This window comes from Caretta caretta, chromosome 1 (assembly GCF_965140235.1).
Source record: "Caretta caretta isolate rCarCar2 chromosome 1, rCarCar1.hap1, whole genome shotgun sequence".
NCBI classification, from domain to species: Eukaryota; Metazoa; Chordata; order Testudines; family Cheloniidae; genus Caretta; species Caretta caretta.
This window is the reverse complement of record NC_134206.1, coordinates 4723262-4743306: the sequence shown is the minus strand read 5'-3', so window position 1 is coordinate 4743306 and position 20045 is coordinate 4723262. Positions and strand designations below refer to the sequence as shown.

Below are 20045 nucleotides of genomic sequence, written 5' to 3'. Positions count from 1 at the left end.
TTGAATCTGATTTGCCTGCAAAGTATTTACCGTCCAGATTTTACAGAGGTGATTCTTTTACCTTTTCTTGAATTCAAATTCTTCTTTTAAGAACCTGATTGATTTTTCATTGTTCTTAAGATCCAAGGGTTTAGGTCTCTGTTCACCTATATACAAATTCCTGAGCATTCTTATGAAGCCTTTAGCAGGAAAGGGGTGTAGGGCTTGGGGAGATATTTTGGAGGAAGTGGGAACTTTCCCTGTTCTTTGTTTAAAACTCTTGGTGGTGTCATCATACGGTTCAAGGACAAGACAAATTTTGTACCTTGGGGAAGTTTTTAACCTAAACTGGTAAAAATAAGCTTAGGGGGTCTTTCATGCAGGTCCCCACATCTGTACCCTAAACTTCAGAGTGGGGAAGGAACCTTGACATGGTGCTAGTGGTGGGATCATTTTGAACCAGAGATAATTTTAAACCAGAACCACAGCAGGGTTTTAAAGGGTTTTATAAAAGGTGATTGCAGCTGTAGATTCTGTCTCTCTGCCTGGGGGACGGAGCAGCTGGCAAAACAAAAGGATTTTTCTGTAGGTTGAAAAAAGCTATCAGAGAAAAAAGGTATCAGGTAACAGCACAGCAAAATTTTACAAACCAGTTTTTTTGTTTTGTTTTGTTTTTGTTTTCTTTCTAACTCTCGGGTGCAAAGTGACTTAAAAACAGAGAGGTTAGGATGAGAGACTGCACTGTTCAACAAAAGCTGAAATTATCCAGATTTAAGGCTGAGGAAAAACAAAAGGAACATAAAAGATGGGTAGAACTCAGACAGATAGAGATGGATGCACAAGCAGCCAAAGAAAAAGAAATGTAGGCTGCCCATAGGAGAGAAATGGAGGCAAAGGAAAAAGAAAAAGAGGAGAAGAAAAAAGAGAGGAAGCATGCACAGGAGATGGATAAGGCAAAGGCTCAGAAAAATACACAAAATAACCTTTATAATCCTTCCCCAACAATCCACAAATGGGAGCAACTATGTAAACGGTATGATGAATACAGTGATTTTGCTGAATACTTTCTCACCTTTGAGTGACTGTGCACACTCCATCAAATTCCTGAAGCTCACAAGATGACCACATTGGTCGCAAAATTGACTGGAAGAGCTTTGAACATATTCAATACGATGCCTATTGAGGAGGCTTCTGACGACAATAAATTGAAGGATTTGATTTTAAAACAATTTCAAGTTACACCTGAAACTTACAGAGTAAAATTTAAAGCCCTTAAGAGAGGATTTGGACTAAGTAATGTGGCATATGTAAACCAGGTTTTAGAGTAGCAGCCGTGTTAGTCTATGTTCGCAAAAAGAAAAGGAGTACTAGTGGCACCTTAGAGACTAACCAATTTATTTGAGCATAAGCTTTCATGAGCTACAGCTCACTTTATCGGATGCATTCACAAAAGCTTATGGTCAAATAAATTGGTTAGTCTCTAAGGTGCCAATGGTACTCCTTTTCTTTATATGTAAACCAGATGACAGATCTGTTTGATAAATGGCTCAATGGATGGGCTGTAACTAACTTTGGAAGAATGCGGGATTTGATGATACAGGAGCAATTCCTGAATATGTCCAAGGAGGATATAAAACAGTGTTTATGGGATAAAAAATGGATTCAGCAGAAAGTCTTGCTTCTTATACTGATCAATAAGAGCAGTCCCAGACCACCAGAGAGACGGGGCAAGCCAGAACAAAATGGGGGGAGGGAAGAGAGAAGAACAACCCTGGTCGCAGTTGGAGAGGATACCAGAAGGGACACCCTCAGACCACACCCTACTACGGGGGCAGCCCATGGCCCCAACTACACCCAAAGAAACACTCCAGACACCTTATTGTCCCACCACCCCGTTCTCCAGCGACCCACTTTGCCACAGTGACCCGTCAGCTGGATGATGTTTTAAATGTAACGAGCTGGGGCATGTAAAGGCCAACTGCCCCAAGAACCCCAACAGATTACAGTTCATTGCACCGGAATCACACCAGAGGTCCGCAGGCCCAGATATCTCCCAGATACCCTTGGAGCGGAGGGAAACTGTGAGTGTGGGCGGGAAGAAGGTCATGGTGTGGAGGGACACCGGAGCACAAATGTCGGCTATCCATGCTTCCTTAATGGATCCCAATTTAATCAACCCATAGGTCCAAGTGACGATTCAACCCTGCAAGTCAAACTCTTTTGACTTTCTGACAGCCAAGTTTCCAGTCCAGTTCAAGGGCTGGTCAGGAACGTGGACGATTGCAGTCTATAATAACTATCCCATACCCATGCTGTTGGGGGAAGACTTAGCCAATCATGTGAAGCTAGCCAAGAGGGTGGGAATGGTCACCCACAGCCAGACTAAACAAGCTGTCACACCTAGCTCTGTTCCGGAAACTTCTACCAGGACCCGGTCAGAGGTGACAGAACCAGACCCCAGGCCAATGTCTACAACAGCAGTAGTGGATCCAGTCACAGAGATCCAGACTGAGCCAGTCTCAGAACCGGAACCGGTGGAACAACCAGTGAAAGAACCAGTGTCAGCACTGAATCCAGTGCTTGCAACCCCAACATCGGAGCCCCCCCGCCCCCCGAACCTGAACCGGCAGCAGCAGATAACCCAACACAAAAGGCTCAGCCAGAGCCTGAACCCGAACATAGTGCACCAGTGGGGAGCGGTTCACAGTCAACGGAAACAGCCTCATCACCTGCATGGCTTCCAGAGGGAACAAGCCCAAGTTCACAATCCAATGAGAAACTATTGTCTCCAGCATCAAGGGAACAGTTCAAGACCGAACAGGAAGCAGATGAATGCTACCAGAGAGCTTGGATGGCGGCACAGAGCAACCCACTGCCTCTCAGCTCTTTTAATTGATCCAGGTTTGTTGTAGAAAGAGGACTTTTATACAAAGAAACTCTTTCTGGTGGACACGAGGAAGACTGGCATCCTCAGAGACAGTTCATAGTTCCAACTAAGTACCGGGTCAAGCTCTTGAGCTTAGCCCACGATCATGAGTGAACCACTTGGTTGCCACCCCATACCATCATCAAACAAATGGCATGATGGAAAAGTTTAATGGAACTTTGTGGGCCATAATACTTAGATTCATAAATGAGCACTCCAATGACTGGGACCTAGTGCTGCAGCATTTGCTCTTTGCCTACAGAGCTGTACCACATCCCAGTTAAGGGTTTTCACCATTTGAACGTGTATATGGCCATGAGGTTAAGGGGCCATTACAGTTGAAGAAGCAGCAATGGGAGGGGTTTACACCTTCTCCAGGAACTAACATTCTGGACTTTGTAACCAACCTACAAAACACCCTCTGAACCTCTTTAGCCCTTGCTAAAAAAAACTTACAGGATGCTCAAAAAGAGCAAAAAGCCTGGTATGATAAACTTGCCAAAGAGTGTTCCTTCAAAGTAGGGGACCAGGTCATGGTCTTGAAGGCGCTCCAGGCCCATACAATGAAAGCATCGTGGGAAGAGCCATTGACAGTCCAAGAGCACCTGGGAGCTGTTAATTATCTCATAGAATTCCCCACCTCAAACCAAAAGCCTAAGGTGTACAATATTAATTCTCTAAAGCCCTTTTATTCCAAAGAATTAAAGGTTTGTCAGTTTATAGCGCAGGGAGGAGATGATGCTGAGTGGCCTGAAGGTGTCTACTACGAAGGGAAAAGTGATGGTGGCGTGGAAGAGGTGAACCTCTCCATGACCCTTGGGTGTATGCAGCGACAGCAGATCAAGGAGCTGTGCACTAGCTACGCGCCAACGTTCTCAGCCACCCCAGGACTAACTGAATGGGCATACCACTCCATTGACACAGGTAATGCTCACCCAATTAAAGTCCAACCTTACCGGGTGTATCCTCAAGCTAAAACGGCTATAGAATGGGAGATTCAGGATATGTTACAGATGGGGGTAACCTCCCTCCCTCCCTGCAGTGCCTAGGCATCTCCAGTGGTTCTATTTCCCAAAACAGATGGGGAAATTCGTTTTTGCATGGACTTCCCTAAGCTAAATGCTGTAACTTACCCAAACAATTATCCAATGCCACACATAGATGAACTATTGGAGAAACTGGGAGGGGCCCAGTTCATCTCTACCTTGGACTTAACCAAGGGGTACTGGCAGGTACCTCTTGATAAATCCACCAATCATAGAATCATAGAATCATAGAATCTCAGGGTTGGAAGGGACCCCTGAAGGTCATCTAGTCCAACCCCCTGCTCGAAGCAGGACCAATTCCCAGTTAAATCATCCCAGCCAGGGCTTTGTCAAGCCTGACCTTAAAAAACCTCTAAGGAAGGAGATTCTACCACCTCCCTAGGGAACGCATTCCAGGGTTTCACCACCCTCTTAGTGAAAAAGTTTTTCCTAATATCCAATCTAAACCTCCCCCACTGCAACTTGAGACCATTACTCCTCGTTCTGTCATCTGCTACCATTGAGAACAGTCTAGAGCCATCCTCTTTGGAACCCCCTTTCAGGTAGTTGAAAGCAGCTATCAAATCCCCCCTCATTCTTCTCTTCTGCAGGCTAAACAATCCCAGCTCCCTCAGCCTCTCCTCATAAGTCATGTGTTCTAGACCCCTAATCATTTTTGTTGCCCTCCGCTGGACTCTCTCCAATTTATCCACATCCTTCTTGTAGTGTGGGTTCCAAAACTGGACACAGTACTCCAGATGAGGCCTCACCAATGTCGAATAGAGGGGAACAATCACGTCCCTCGATCTGCTTGCTATGCCCCTACTTATACATCCCAAAATGCCATTGGCCTTCTTGGCAACAAGGGCACACTGCTGACTCATATCCAGCTTCCCGTCCACTGTCACCCCTAGGTCCTTTTCCACAGAACTGCTGCCTAGCCATTCGGTCCCTAGTCTGTAGCGGTGCATTGGATTCTTCCATCCTAAGTGCAGGACCCTGCACTTATCCTTATTGAACCTCATCAGATTTCTTTTGGCCCAATCCTCCAATTTGTCTAGGTCCTTCTGTATCCTATCCCTCCCCTCCAGCGTATCTACCACTCCTCCCAGTTTAGTATCATCCGCAAATTTGCTGAGAGTGCAATCCACACCATCCTCCAGATCATTTATGATCATCCTTCATCAGTCGCCTACCTTAACAATGTGGCCATATTTTTGGATTCCTGGGCAAAACACCTACAAAATCTACAAAAAGTCTTTGAGTACCTAAGGGAGGCAGGACTAACTGTTAAGGCTAAGAAGTGTCAAATGGGCCTAAACAGAGTGACTTACCTTGGACACCAGGTGGGTCAAGGAACTATCAACCCCCTACAGGCCAAAGTGAATGCTATCCAAAAGTGGCCTGTCCCAAAGTTAAAGAAACAGGTCCAATTCTTCTTTGGCTTGGCCGGTTATTACAGGCGATTTGTATCACAATACAGCCAAATCATCGCCCCACTGACAGACCTAACCAAAAAAGCCCAGCTAAATGCAGTTCAGTAAACTAAAAAGTGTCAGAGGGCCTTTAACCAGCTTAAAGTGACACTCATGTCTAACCCTGTGCTAAGGGCCCCAAACTTTGACAAACCATTCCTAGTACCACCGATGAGTCTGAGCTTGGTGTGGGAGCAATTTTAATGCAGGAAGGACCGGATCAAGAATTTCTTCCTGTAGTGTTTCTCAGCAAAAAAACTGTCTGAGAGGGAAAGCGACTGGTCAGTCAGTGAAAAAGAATGTTAGGCCATTGTCTTCGCTCTGGAAAAGCTACGCCCATATGTTTGGGGCTGGCGTTTCCACCTGCAAACTGACCGTGCTGCGCTACAGTGGCTTCATACCGCCACAGAAAATTAAAAAAAAACTTATTCGGTGGAGTTTAGCTCTCCAAGATTTTGATTTCGACATCCAACACATCTCAGGAGCTTCTAACAAAGTGGCTGATGCATTCTCCCATAAAAGTTTTGCAAAATCAACTGGTTAAAATCATCGTTAAGATGTGGAAAATATTGTTAGTCTTTATACAATTAGGAGTATATTTAGAGAAGCATGTGTCTTATTAACTCTGTTTTCTCCTAGAGCTCCAAAAAGATATCACAGTCAGTGTTTCATCCTATCTGTAATTTGGGGGGGGCATGTCATAAATATAAAGGGAAGGGTAACCACCTTTCTGTATACAGTCCTGTAAAATCCCTCCTGGCCAGAGGCAAAACCCTTTCACCTGTAAAGGGTGAAGAAGCTAAGATAACCTCGCTGGCACCTGACCCAAAATAAGGGGACAAAATACTTTCAAATCTGGAGCGGGGGAAACGAAGGGTTTGGTCTGTCTGTGTGATGCTTTTTCCGGGAACAGATCAGGAATGCAGCCTTGCAACTCCTATTCAGTTAGTAAGTAATCTAGCTAAAAATGTGTTTTATTTCATTTTGTTTAATGGCTGATAAAATAAGCTGTGCTGAATGGAATGTATATTCCCGCTTTTGTATCTTTTTGTAACTTAAGGTTTTGCCTAGAGGGATTCTCTATGTTTTGAATCTGATTACCCTGTAAGGTATTTGCCATCCTGATTTTACAGAGGTGATTATTTTACCTTTTCTTTAATTAAAATAATTCTTTTAAGAACCTGATTGGTTTTTCATTGTTCTTATTTCCAAGGATTTGGATCTGTGTTCACCTGTACAAATTAGTAAGGATTCTTATGAAGCCTTCCCCAGGAAAGGGGGTGTAGAGCTTGGGGGGATATTTTGGGGGAAGACGTCTCCAAGTGGGTTATTTCCCTATTCTTTGTTTAAAACACTTGGCAGTGGCAGCATATGGTTCAGGGACAAGGCAAAATTTGTACCTTGGGGAAGTTTTTAACCTCAGCTGGTAAAAATAAGCTTAGGGGTTCTTCCATGCAGGTCCCCACATCTGTACCCTAAAGTTCAGAGTGGGGAAGGAACCTTAAAAAGCTCCCTGACTAAAGGCTCTTAAGCAAAGTAAGCTGTCATGGCATAAGAGGGAAGGTCCTCTCATGGATTGGTATCTGGTTAAAAAGTAGGAAGCAAAGGGTAGGAATAAATGGTCAGTTTTCATACTGGAGAGAGGTAATTAGTGGTGTCCCTCAGAGGTCTGCACTGTGCCTAGTCCTATTCAACATATTCATAAATGATCTCGAAAATGGGGTAAACAGTCTGGTGGCAAAATTTGCGGATGATACAAAACTACTCAAGACAGTTAAGTCCCAGGCAGACTGTGAAGAGCTACAAAAGGATCTCTCAAAACTGGGTGACTGGGCACCAAAATGGCAGATGAAATTCAGTGTTGATAAATGCAAAGTAAAGCATATTGGAAAACATAATCTCAACTATACATATAAAATGATGGGATCTAAATTAGCTGTTACCACTTAAGATATATTGGAATTGGAAAAGGTACAGAAAAGAGCAACAAAAAAGGATTAGGGGTATGGAACAGCTGCCTATGAGGAGAGATTAATAAAATGCTGACATTTTAGCTTGGAAAAGAGAAAGCTAAAGGGGGATATGATAGAGGTCTATAAAATCATGACTGGTATAAAGTAATTAAGGAAGTGTTATTTACTCCTCATAATACAATTACTAGGGGTCACCAAATGAAATTAATAGGCAGCAGGTTTAAAACAAACATAAGGAGCTATTTTTTAACACAACAGACAGTCAACGTCTGGAACTCCTTTCCAGAGGATGGTCAATACTATAACAGTGTGCAAAAAAGAATTAGATAATTTTATGGAGAATAGGTCCATCAATGGCTATTAACAAGGGTAGGCAGCAATGATGTTCCGATCCTCTGTTTGCCAGAAGCTGGGAATGGGTGACAGAGGAAGGATCACTTGATGATTACATGTTTTGTTCATTCCCTGTGGGGCACCTGGGATTGGCCACTGTCAAAAGTCAGGATATTGAGCTAGATGGACCTTTGGCCTGATCCTGTATGGACATTTTTGTTTTTATGTTAATGATGGATAGCCAGTATTCACTCGTGTGTTTCCTGCTGCTGCATGTTAAGGTTTTCCACACACTCAAGTGTAGGAATTATAGATGCATGAAGCACCATCAAATATGGAATTGGCATTAGTAGGGTCAGTTGTTCATAATTCATTTATCTGAACAATGAAAATGTCTATTTTCAGTGTGTGAAGGGCGACCAATCTGCTTCACCTATGAGAACAGCCTCCAGTAATGCATGTAGTGTCTCATATTAAAATTGTCTCTCCAACCAGGCATTTGTACTGCTGCCATCACCCTGGAACCTTGGGCATATACAGAAAGTCAGGGGAACATACAGTACATGCAGGAGACACCAGTCTGCCTCAGAGTTACACACCTTCTCCTCTACTTCATGCCAGATTCCAACACAACCAACTTCACCAACCCCTCCACCTTCATCCTGCTGGGCATTCCTGGCCTGGAGGCAGCCCATGTCTGGATCTCCATCCCCTTCTGCACCATGTACATCATAGCCATCTTAGGGAACGTCACCATCCTGTTCGTCGTGAAGAGGGAGCCGAGCCTCCATGGGCCCATGTACTATTTCCTCTGCATGCTGGCCGTCACCGACCTGGTCCTGTCTACGTCCATCCTGCCCAAAACACTGAGTATCTTCTGGTTTAATTCCAGGGAGATAGATTTCAGTGCCTGCCTCACCCAGATGTATTTCATTCACTGCTTCTTAGTGGTGGAGTCTGGGATGTTCGTGGCTATGGCTTTTGATCGCTACGTGGCCATCTGCAATCCCCTGAGACATTCTACCACCCTTACAAACCCTGTGGTGGCCAAGATCAGCCTGGCTATGGTGTTGCGTGGTTGCATGTTCATATTGCCCTATCTCTTCCTGGCGAGGCAATGGCCATATTGCAGAACCAACATTATCCCCCACACGCACTGTGAGCACATGGCCGTGGTGAAGTTGGCCTGTGCAGACACTCACGTCAGTAATTACTACGGCCTCTTTGTGCTATTCTGTGTGAAGGGTATGGATATAATTTTTATCTTCCTGTCTTATATCCAGATCCTCAGGAGCATCTTCAGCCTCCCCACAAAGGACGCTCGGCTCAAGGCTTTTGGGACCTGTGGCTCCCACCTCTGTGCCATTTTTACCTTTTACATCTCATCTCTCTTCTCCTCTCTCAACCACCGGTATGGACACAATGTGGCCCTGCATTTCCACGTTTTCATGGCCAACGTGTACCTCCTGGTGCCCCCCATGCTAAACCCCATCATCTACGGGGTGAGGACCAAGCAGATCCGGGACAGACTGCTCCATCTCGTTACTCATAAAGGGACCTAAAGTTTTCTCCTGTTGCTCTGGCTGTAAGTCCGAGCTCCATGCAGAGCTGGCTGGTTACATGGTGCTGGGCCCTCTTCCCCAAATCACTTACTGGACAGTCAAATGTTTCAGAGTAGCAGCCGTGTTAGTCTGTGTTAGTCACAAAAAGAACAGGAGTATTTGTGGCACCTTAGAGACTAAGAAATTTATTAGAGCATAAGCTTTTGTGGGCTACAGCCCACTTCATCGGATGCATAGACTGGAACATATAGTAAAAAGATATATATATATATATATATATATATATATATATATATATATATATATATATATATACACATACAGATAAGTTGGAAGTTGTCATACAAACTGTGAGAGGCTAATTAGTTATATAAGATAAGCTATTATTAGAAGGAGAAAAAAACTTTTGTAGTGATAATCAAGATGGTCCACTTAGACAGTTGACAAGAAGGTGTGAATATTAAGTCAAAGAGACATTAAAGCCTTTCTTGACCTTACTGTGCTGTGTCAGCATGCCACACTGGGGAATCGGTCTATGTAGAACTCATTGGGTTCCAGTTTTTTAATTGCCGGTCACTAGACCCCTAAGCACATAAGAACGGCCGTACTAGGTCAGATCAAAGTTCCATCTAGGCCAGTATGCTGTCTTCCGATCATGGCCAATTCCAAGTGCCCCAGAAGGAATGAACAGAACAGGGAATCATCAAGTGATCCATTCCCTGTCGCCCATTCCCAGCTTCTGGCAAACAGAGGATAGGGACACCAACGCTGCCCATCCTGGCCATTGATCCTCCATGAATTTATCCAGTTCTTTTTTTTAACCCTGGTTATATTCTTGACCTTCACAACATCCTCTGCCAACGAGTTCCACAGGTTGACTGTGCATTGTGTGAAGAAATAGTTCCTTTTGTTTGCTTTAACCCTGCTGCCTATGAATTTTGTTTGGTGACCCCTAGTTCTTGTGTGATGAGAAAGATTAAATAACACTGCCTTATTTACTTTATCCACACCAGTCATGATTTTATAGAGCTCAATCCTATCTTCCCTTATTCATCTCTTTTCCAAACTGAAATGTCCCAATCTTATTAATCTCTCTTCATATGGAAGCTGTTCCATACCCCTAATCACTTTTCTGAACCTTTTCCAATTCCAATATATCTTTATTGAGATGGGGCAACCAGATCTGTATGGAGTATTCAAGATATGGGCATACCAAGGATTTATATAGAGGCAATATGAAACTTTCTGTCTTATTTTCTATCCCTATCCTAATGATTCCCAACATTCTATTAGCTTTTTTGACTGCCGCTGCATATTGAGTGGATGTTTTCAGAGAATTATCCACAATGACCCTTGAGGCCACACCCCCGACCCAGCCTCTTCCCCCAAGGCCATCCCACCTGCACCAACTCTTTCCCCAAAGTCCCTCCCCCTGACCCACCTATTCCCCTGAAGTGCAACCCTTACTCCACCTCTTACCTCTAGGCCCCGTTCCCTTCTACACCTCTTTCCCCAAGTCCCTGACCCTGCTCCTAGCTCCTCTCCTTCCCCTATCACTCTCTGGTCATCTCCACCTCCCTCCCCAACCCCAGCTGGGCTCCCTCTGCTCGGGAGCTGAGTCGAGAGCTGCTGCAGCCTAACAAGGAACCTGCAATAATTGTAGTGAGGATGCAGCACTGGGGCAGACAGGCCAATCAGGAGATGAGAGGGAAGCCAGGAAACCACACAAAAGCAGCTGAGGGTTGGGAGCAGGGCTGTGTGGCATGTGGGCAAGATTGTGCATCATACGACTTGTGGGCCCTAAAGCTTGGCTACAAAGTCCTGAAGGAATAGACCATTGTGTGGCTTATTTCTTTAGCTTTCAGTTCCCTTTTCTTCCTCCTGGCTCGGGGCTGGAAGGAGGCAGGGTCCCTGCAATGGGAACCCTGTTCCTTGAGCCAGGACTCGGTGGAAGGGCAAGGGATCAGCTTTGAAGATAGGAGGACAACAGCTGATAAACGTGGAAGGATCAGCCCCTGCGTTAGCTGGGAAGTCAGAGTGCTGGGGAGAGGCTGGAGCAGTGTTGGTATTTCACAGGTAGGAAGATAAATGATACACCTTCCATTAGCCAGCTATTCACACACATACACAGCACCTTATCTGGAACTAGAGGGCACCCAGAGGCTGAAGCTGGCATTGCCTAGGGACTGAAGCTGGACAGTGAAACTGAATCTAAGGTGTGCTCTGCATGATGATTTTGATCACTACTTGTAGAAGATCTTTAGCTAAGTTGCTAGGCAGTGTTATCCCCACATCATGGACGGACTGCGCCACACAGTGATAAAGTGATTTACCCAAGACCACATAATAATTTGCAATTGTTTAAGTCTATTCAATCTCCCCCATTCCCTTTATCAACCAAATTTGTTATCACCTAAAAAAGAAATCATGCCTGTTTGGCATGTCATATTTTCCATCAGATCTTGTTCATTGGCATGAATTGTAGTTCCACCCTTTATTTCTTTATTAACTAAATCCTCTATCAGATTATCTATTATTATGCCCCAGACTGATGTCAACCTCACCGACATGTAATACCCAAGTCATTCCTTTTTGAATACTGGCATAACATTAGCTCTTTATTGGTATACTAAGATATCCCTGGTGTTCCATTGATTATTGAAAATTGACATCAGCAGGGCAGATTCTCCTCAGACAACTCTTTTAGGACTTTTTGGGTGTGAGGTATTTATAAATCCCCTAATCCCCACAGGGTTTCCTGATCTCCACAGAGAATCTGCCTCAGTGAATGTTCATCTTCCTCTCATTAGTTGCCACCTGGGTATTTATCTGTGTCAGACATTTGCATGAGATATTAATTTTATTTAACTATTCAATAGGATTTGTGTAAGAGTTTAATATTGTATCCCCCGAGATGGACTTGGTCTCTCTCAGGGCTGGTGATGCTATTTTCAGTTTTTCACCTCTAAGGCACCGGTTGAAATTGGGCTCAATGGGATAGGGATTGTAACTGCTTAATACACAAGATACCGCCCTGCAGAGAGCACTTCCATCTTCAAAGGGTTTTACAAATGTTCACTTAATAACCCTGCCTTAGTGGATCAGATCAGAGACCGTCTACCTCAGGAGCCTGTCTTGGACAATAACAGCACCAGATGCTTGAGAGGGATCAGTTGCTGGCTGGCCTCTGAGGTCTCTGAACTCTCCTGCCTGTCTGTGGGACTTGCAGTAGCTTCTGAACATCTTCATTGTAGAAACTCCCCCTCCCCTGTCATCTTTAGCAGTGGAATAGTTCACAAGATCACTGTTTCACTGATCATTGCTGGACTTCCCTGGTAACATCCTGTTAGGATGCATAGGAGCACAGCAATTGTCTCAGGGTGTCTGCAAAACATTGAAGGCCAAATGCAGCAATTATATAAATAGTGGTGTTAGGGGGCTTATTCCTTCACTCACTTACTTCCCTGGTCCTTCTCGCATGAACAGAGAGCAGCAATACCCGAAGTCCAAAGGTGCAAACAATTTGATGTTTATTGGGGTGAACTTCCAGCAAGCATGATTCCAGTTTCCTTCCTTAGTGTCCCCCTTCCCAGCTCTGACACCACAGAGCCTTACACCTGTGTCCCTGTTCCCATTCCTGCCCTTAGCCAAACAGGATTCCAGTTTCCTTCCTTAGTATCCTCCTTCCCGGCTCTGACACCACAGAGCCTTACACCTGTGTCCCTGTTCCCATTCCTGCCCTTAGCAAAACATGATTCCAATTTTCCCACCCCCATTCCCTGTTCCCATCTCCCCCACCCACACACCCACCCCCTCACTTCCTGATTGACTGCAGACTATATAGTAAAACTTGAGTTCTGCTTAGCTATACCTTAACCAATCATTTTCCTGAAATTTAACCAATCCTAACATGATTATGTAACCAATTATATCCCACCACCTTAATTAGTTTACACCCAGCAAAATTAATTATACAGCAGACAGGAACAATCACAGAACCAGACAGAGATTATGCAGACAAACAATAGCAAAGTGGGAACTATAATGACAAAACAATACAGAAGTGAGGATTTCACATCCCAGCTATGGATAAGTGAATTCTTGCCAGACAGGATGCTATCAAACTAAGTTTCCTTTTATATTTTCTAGGCACTTCCCTTTCTCTGGAGGCGATAGGCATTATCAGGACAGGATTGTATCCTAACAGCCCAATAGCACCTTCTTTCAATGTGACTAGTTTGGCATGTGAGGAGGTGACCGGTCGCTTCCCAGCTTATGGCCGCCTCTGCTGCTTAGCCAAAGGCCTTAGTCTAAGCACAGGGCCTCAGACTGTCACAGTAAGAGAAGGCCCTTACACTGGCAGACAGTGATTTTGATTCTTTCTTTTGTACCTCTAGAACTAGCCAAGTGATAAGAATACACCTAAATTCTTAGAGTATAGGCCTTTACAGACAGGCCTGAATATCTATATCAGTCAAGGTACAATACTGCACCTGTTCTATTTGGCTCACGATGGGGAAAGTCCCTTTGCAAAGGGAAGTGCTAAAGAATTTATAGGTTGGGACTGTGACACAGAAGATGCAACTTCCTGAAAATCAGACCAGCTCACTGATGGACATCAGATGGGCCCAGTTGGAGTCTTGCTCTTCAGAACTTGGAATCAGTGTCTGGGATGAGCCTGGCTCAGAACCTCAGCAGAGCATCAGAATCACAACCAAGCATCAAATCCCTCCTCAACTGCCACCTTCATGCCTGTGTGTCTTGTTCCCAGCACTGGGAACCTAACCACGAACCCCAGCCAAACCCACAATCCCATACATAGCTGCCGCTCATGTGCCGAGCAGGCAGATGAAAACGTGGAACAGGGGCTGTTGCAGGCCAGAACTGGGGGAAGCGTCATTTCCACATTATACCTAAACCCCTGCTAGCAACAAAGGCTTACCCCATAAGACACAATCCACCTTGTTCAGCTTAGGTAGAGCTACCGCTGAGGGAGCCCAAATGTCTTGCTCCATGTTTTACTCCTCACAAGCAAAGAAACACCTGTTAAAGCATCAGAGAGACCTGGAGAAGTGCCCCAGGATCTGAGACCCTCAGCAGGGATTTTGTGCCAGTGATTCAGATCCTGCATCGTTAGATCAGAGCTAGGTGAATTTTCATAGCATTTGGACCATCCACTGTCCATCTCAGCTTGATGCTGTGCTGGGCTACTGTGCCGGAGTGGTGACTCTGAGGTAATATTCTGTATAACTCTCTTATGGTCCCCCTTGTCCTGCACCTCAGCTTTGCGGAGCCCAGGCCAGAGTTCTGTCGTTTCAGGACTTTTCCGAAAGCATTTCACAGAGTGAAAACTTGGGGATATTCTATGTAAAACCCTGACAAACAGATGTTAATAGTTCCCAATCAGTTTCAAGGAGAGAGTACAAACATCTATTAATGGAGATTCTCTATGTCCTGGTACGGAGGAGAAGATGGAAGATGATAAAATATGGGCAGAATCTGAAGAGAAACAGTCAAATGAAAAAAGAATCCCATTCAATTACATCAGTTAATGGCAGACAGCTAAAACGTGACCATTGTAAGGGCTTACATACAAATGCTAGAAGTCTAAATAATAGATTAATAGAATAATAAATAAATGCTTGTGAGCAACCCCACTACAGACTCATGGTAATGTCAGGAATTATCACAATGCAAATTCAGCCTCAGGAAGGTGTGTCTGAGTTTCTAACGGGATGCAGTATATTCAAGCTTTGTGTTGTTTTGAGGAAGAGTTACTCACACTGTCTCCTTTTAATCTTCAGGTCCCCCCAGGTCTGTCCCTCTCTGCTTCCATGAACAGGTTTAGCTGCTGCTGGGGTTCCCTTCTCCTCCAAAAAGGCAATTCAGGTGGATCTCCCCGTTTTCTATGGTGCATGCACACACTGACTTTAATCTAGTTGAGGAGGTATTTCTGTGAGCTGTCGCTGTGGGGTCTGGAACCCCTGTGGGGTCTGGCACCTGGTTTTGGTCCTGGGTGAGGGGTTTCACTGTGTGGCAGGGCTGGAAGTTGTGGGGTGGGGGACCTACATGGACAAGTGGCCAGCACTGGGGGTTCTGGAGGCAGGGAGTGAGGTGTACATGGATATATGGGCAGTTCCAGGGGTTGTGTGGGTAAGGCAGGAGGTGTACAGAGAGAACAGGCAGCACTGAGGGTTGCGGGGAGAGGTAGGGGGCGTACAGGGGCAGGTGAGCAGAACTGGGGTTGTTGGGGGCAGGGAGCTGCATATACACAGAGTGTTGGGCATTCTTGGGGGTAGGAGGGATGGGGAACGGCAGGTACATAGACAGGTGAGTAGCACTGCAGAAATTAATGTTTTTGTTGTGATTATTGGTCCAAGGCCAGCCCTAGGATCTTTCCTAGCCTCGGGTGCATGTGGGTGGGTCTCAGGGTCTCTTTGCCCTGGCAAGCCACAGAACTGCAACCTGGATGTCACAACCTTCACTCGGTTTCGTTTCCAGCCATTCTTCTTGTTGTTATGTAACTTCAGGCATTTCACCGGTGGAAAGAACCATTGTTCTTTGTGTAACACTGCACCCACATTCTACATAGAGATATTATCATTATAAAATTATAGCATAATTATAATACATATTATGTGACACTGGTAAGGTAAGATGTGAATGGAAAAATTATGATATTCTAAAAATGATTATCCTATTTGTGTGAATGTGTCATTTTTGTATCTGAAGTTACGAATATTGACTATGTATCTGTATTTCAAATGTAGTTACACCTGGGTAATGCTCACTAGGCAAGATACTTTCAGTCTAGATAGCTGGTTGGGAAGGGTCTATTCAGAGCAATGAGCCATTAGGGAAACCAATAGGCTTAGGAGAAACCTATCTCACACCTGGTGAGCCTTCCTGAGAACACTCCAGACAGCTTATAAGTAATGGATGCTCTGACTCTACAAGGGCATGTGATGAGGCCATGCCACTCTGGACTTCATATTGGGGAGTCTGTAATTTTCCCACTAACTAAGGTTCCTGCCATATATTAAAGCTATATAAGGCAGGGAGTGACATCATGGGTGATTCTTCACTCCCCACACAAGAGGAATCCTGCAAACACCCAAGGAACAAAGTCTGAAGTGGCGGAAATGCTGGACTCAGGCTAAAGGTATTTCTAGCCTGTGTTTGGAAACCTGAGAAACCCAAGCTGCAAGGAAAATGCAGCTTGTGCCTTCAGAATCTGCCAGACAGCTTGTAGCATCAATGAGTGTGAAAAACTGCTAATTCATAGTCAATCTAACTAGTGTGTTAAGCTTAGTTTGTGTTTTTGTTTATTTGCTAGGTAATCTACTTTGATCTGCTTGCTATCCCATAGAATCACTTAAAATCTATCTGTTGTAGTTAATAAACTTGGTTTATCTTTTAATCTAAACTCAGTGTGCTTTTAAGTGATGTGTCTGAGGGAGACATCTCAGCTTGGTTACCACAAGTGTGTATTGTCCTCCCCACATTCGCGGGGGAGGGGGGCGAACTGGGTAACAAATTCACGCTGGTCAGAGTTTAGACCAGTGTAGGATGGTACAGCTCTGGGGTCCTTCACTACAGAGCTGGTGGTTATTTTGGATTTATTTATTATTTCTCTTGTTGGTTCATGCAGTGGCTGGTCAGAGAGCCTGCATGTAACGGCACATGGGGGTGTTCCTGCCTGTGTGAATGCTGGATGAGGTGTAGGACTGGAAGCGGATCTTCAGCTTGTCACAGCAGTGCATTGAGAGAGGGACCCCAGGCTGGTGAGTCTAATAAGGCATTGAGTGAAGAAAGCATTCCTTGTTTATCTGTTCTGAATTTGCCACATTTCAGTTTAATTGAATATCTAGGTGGCACGCCGGAGGAAACATGTCACGCTTTGCTCCTCAGATGTTTCAATCTCCCATCATACTCTGATCCTCTGTACGTACTCTCTTTCCCCTTCCAGGCTGTCCCAATTATAACAGCACGCTGGTCACCAGTGTCTTCTCCATGCTCCTAGTCATCCCTGGCTCCCTCAATCTCCGTGCAACCCGTGGACCCCAAAACTCTTCCTCTCCGTGGGGTGAGGTGCCTCCCATCACAACTGCTCCCTCAGCTGGGATATAATCAGTGACTGTGTCTCACCAGTGAGAAATCTCACGAATGGCAAATGCCAAGGCAGGGACCTGAGCGGTTTCTCTTGTTACACCCATACACACCACACGGTGCTTCAGGATCTGCTACACAGGAACAACTCACAAGATGAGAAGCATGCACATTATATAATGAGAGCGGGTAACTCTGTGACATGTGAGGGCCTAGATAAATACACCTGCCATGTGCTGACTGAAACAGTGGGCCTCTGGGACACCAATGTTAAACCCAGGATGCTCTGGGACCATTTCCTTGCCAGCTCTAGTAGCCACTCACGGTGAGGGTGGTACATTCATTCCTCAGTGTGGAAACTTTATGGGCTCAAGTTATTATTTTTCTCACCTAAAATGTTCATCCATGCAGTGCCTCATGGGATCCCTCAGCCCTCGTGAAATACACACCGAGTGTAACATTTCCAAGGCGCTTCAGTCACATGAGCATTTTTCCATGTAGGGCAAAATTCACCATGGTCATGAATGGAAAAAATGCCTCCAGTAAGCTCAGGCACAAGCTTGCAGTAAAAAAGCCTCCAGCAGATTACAGGGGACATGTTTGAACATTCCAAAGCCAGGAGGGACCATTGTGATCATCTAGTCTGTATAGCACAGGCCTGAGAATTTCCCCCAAAATAGTAGATCTTTTAGAGATTTAAACATTGTCAGTGATGAAGACTGTGCGAAGAACCTTGGTAAATTGTTCCAAAGGTTAATTACTCTCACCGTTTAAAAAATGTGTGCCTTATTTCCAGTCAGAATTTCTTTAACTTCAACTTCCAGACATTGGGTCATGTTACACCTCTGTATGCGGGGCTGAAAAGCCTATTAGTAAATATTTGTTTCCCATGTAGGTACTTACAGACTGTGATCAAGTCATCCCTTATCAATTTTTGTTAAATGAAATAGATATTTGAGTCTATCAGTATAAGGTAGATTCCTTAATCTTTTACTTATGCCTGTGATTCTTCTCTGAACTTACTTCAGTGTATCAACAGTTATTTTTAATCATGGACACCAGAACTGGACACAGGACTCCAGCAACAGTTTCACTAGTGTCAAAGACAGGCATAAAATAACTTCTCTACCTCTCCTTGAGATTCCCCTGGTTAGGATCAAATTTGCTCTTTTCGGCCACATAGTCACATTGGGAGCTCATTTTTAGCTAATTATTCCTTCATGCCCCCAAATCTTGTTCAGAGTCATTGTGCATCCTACGACAGTCCCCCATCATGGAAGCATCACCTACATTCTTTGTTCATAGATGTAGATATCTACATAGCTGTATTAGAACACATATTGTTTGTTTTGACGCAGTTTACCAACCAATCCAGATTGCTCTGAATCAGTGACCTGTCCTCTTCATTATTTACCATCCTCTAATTTTTGTGTCGTCTGCAAAATTCATTGAAATTCAGATATGAAAATGATTAGCATCTGAGTTGCTGACACGTGTCTCTGCTTATACTTGTCTGTTAACACCTGTAACTTATGTCTCAGACAAAGTTGGGTGGCTGCAAGAAAGTGTCTCACCAAAAGAAACAAGGGAAATAACAGAGGTGCAGGCTTGTAGCCCTAAATATCAAGGCTTTTGTGCCCTTAATGCCCATTCTGTTGAGCACAAAGTCATAGCCCAGCAGGATAATCTCTGTTTCCATTGGGGAAACTTGGCTTCTTTCCAAAAGAGGAATAGCATCATGGATCAAACCTATCTTCCATCTAGTCCAGTGTCCTCTCTACGAAAGTGACAGCCCCAGGTGCTGTGGTAGAAAGTGTAAGAAGCCCAGCAATAGGCTTCTTACACCTTACACCATAGCAAGAAGCCTAGCAATGACATGACCGTTGTGAGGGTGTCACCCCCTATACGTAAGAGCTAGAGATAGGCTTGTGATCTGAAACACATGGGCATATAGGCTTTCCAAAATATTTATTTAGCTATAACTATTGTAACTGGATATCTCACTGTCCATTTAAATGTCAGGTTTCAGAGGAACAGCCATGTTAGTCTGTATTCGCAAAAAGAAAAGGAGTACTTGTGGCACCTTAGAGACTAACCAATTTATTTGAGCATGAGCTTTCGTGAGCTACAGCTCACTTCCAAACCCTTCCTGATTTTGACTTAGCTTATGGCCTCAATTACCTCTTGTGGAAACAAGTTCCTCAGGCTAATATGGCATTGAGTGAAGAAAGCATTATTCTTTTATCTGTTCTGAATTTGCCACATTTCAGTTTAATTAAATATCCTCTTGATGTTGCGTTATGGGACAGGGAGAACACATTCTCCATCTACTCTCTACCAGTCAGCATTCTATAGACTTTTCTCATGTCCCCTCTAAATCATCTCCTTTGTAAGGTAACAATCCCAGTCTGTATGAGAGTTTCCTGGGCCCTTGATCATTCTCATTGATATTGCCTGAATCCCTCTAGTTCTCCATTATCCTATGTGAGATGAGTGTCCAGTACTACACAGAGGTGTCAAAAGAAAGGTGAACATTAACTAACTTATCTCATGGCATTGTATTTTCTGTAGGATTCCCCATCCCAGTCTTCCTGGATCCCAATGTTTTGCTTAGTTTCTGTCCATGCTTGCACTGTGAGCAGGGTTTCACAGAGCTGTGCATC

General features: G+C 44.4%; 1 protein-coding gene across 1 annotated transcript; it reads left to right on the top strand.

Moving 5' to 3' along the window:
• The first annotated feature begins 8241 nt into the window (after positions 1-8241).
• On the top strand, positions 8242-9273 carry LOC125636412 (olfactory receptor 52R1-like). Its single transcript, XM_048849427.1, has one exon. The coding sequence runs from the start codon at positions 8275-8277 to the stop codon at positions 9271-9273; it is 999 nt and encodes a 332-aa protein (XP_048705384.1). The 5' UTR covers positions 8242-8274.
• The last annotated feature ends 10772 nt before the right edge of the window (positions 9274-20045 follow it).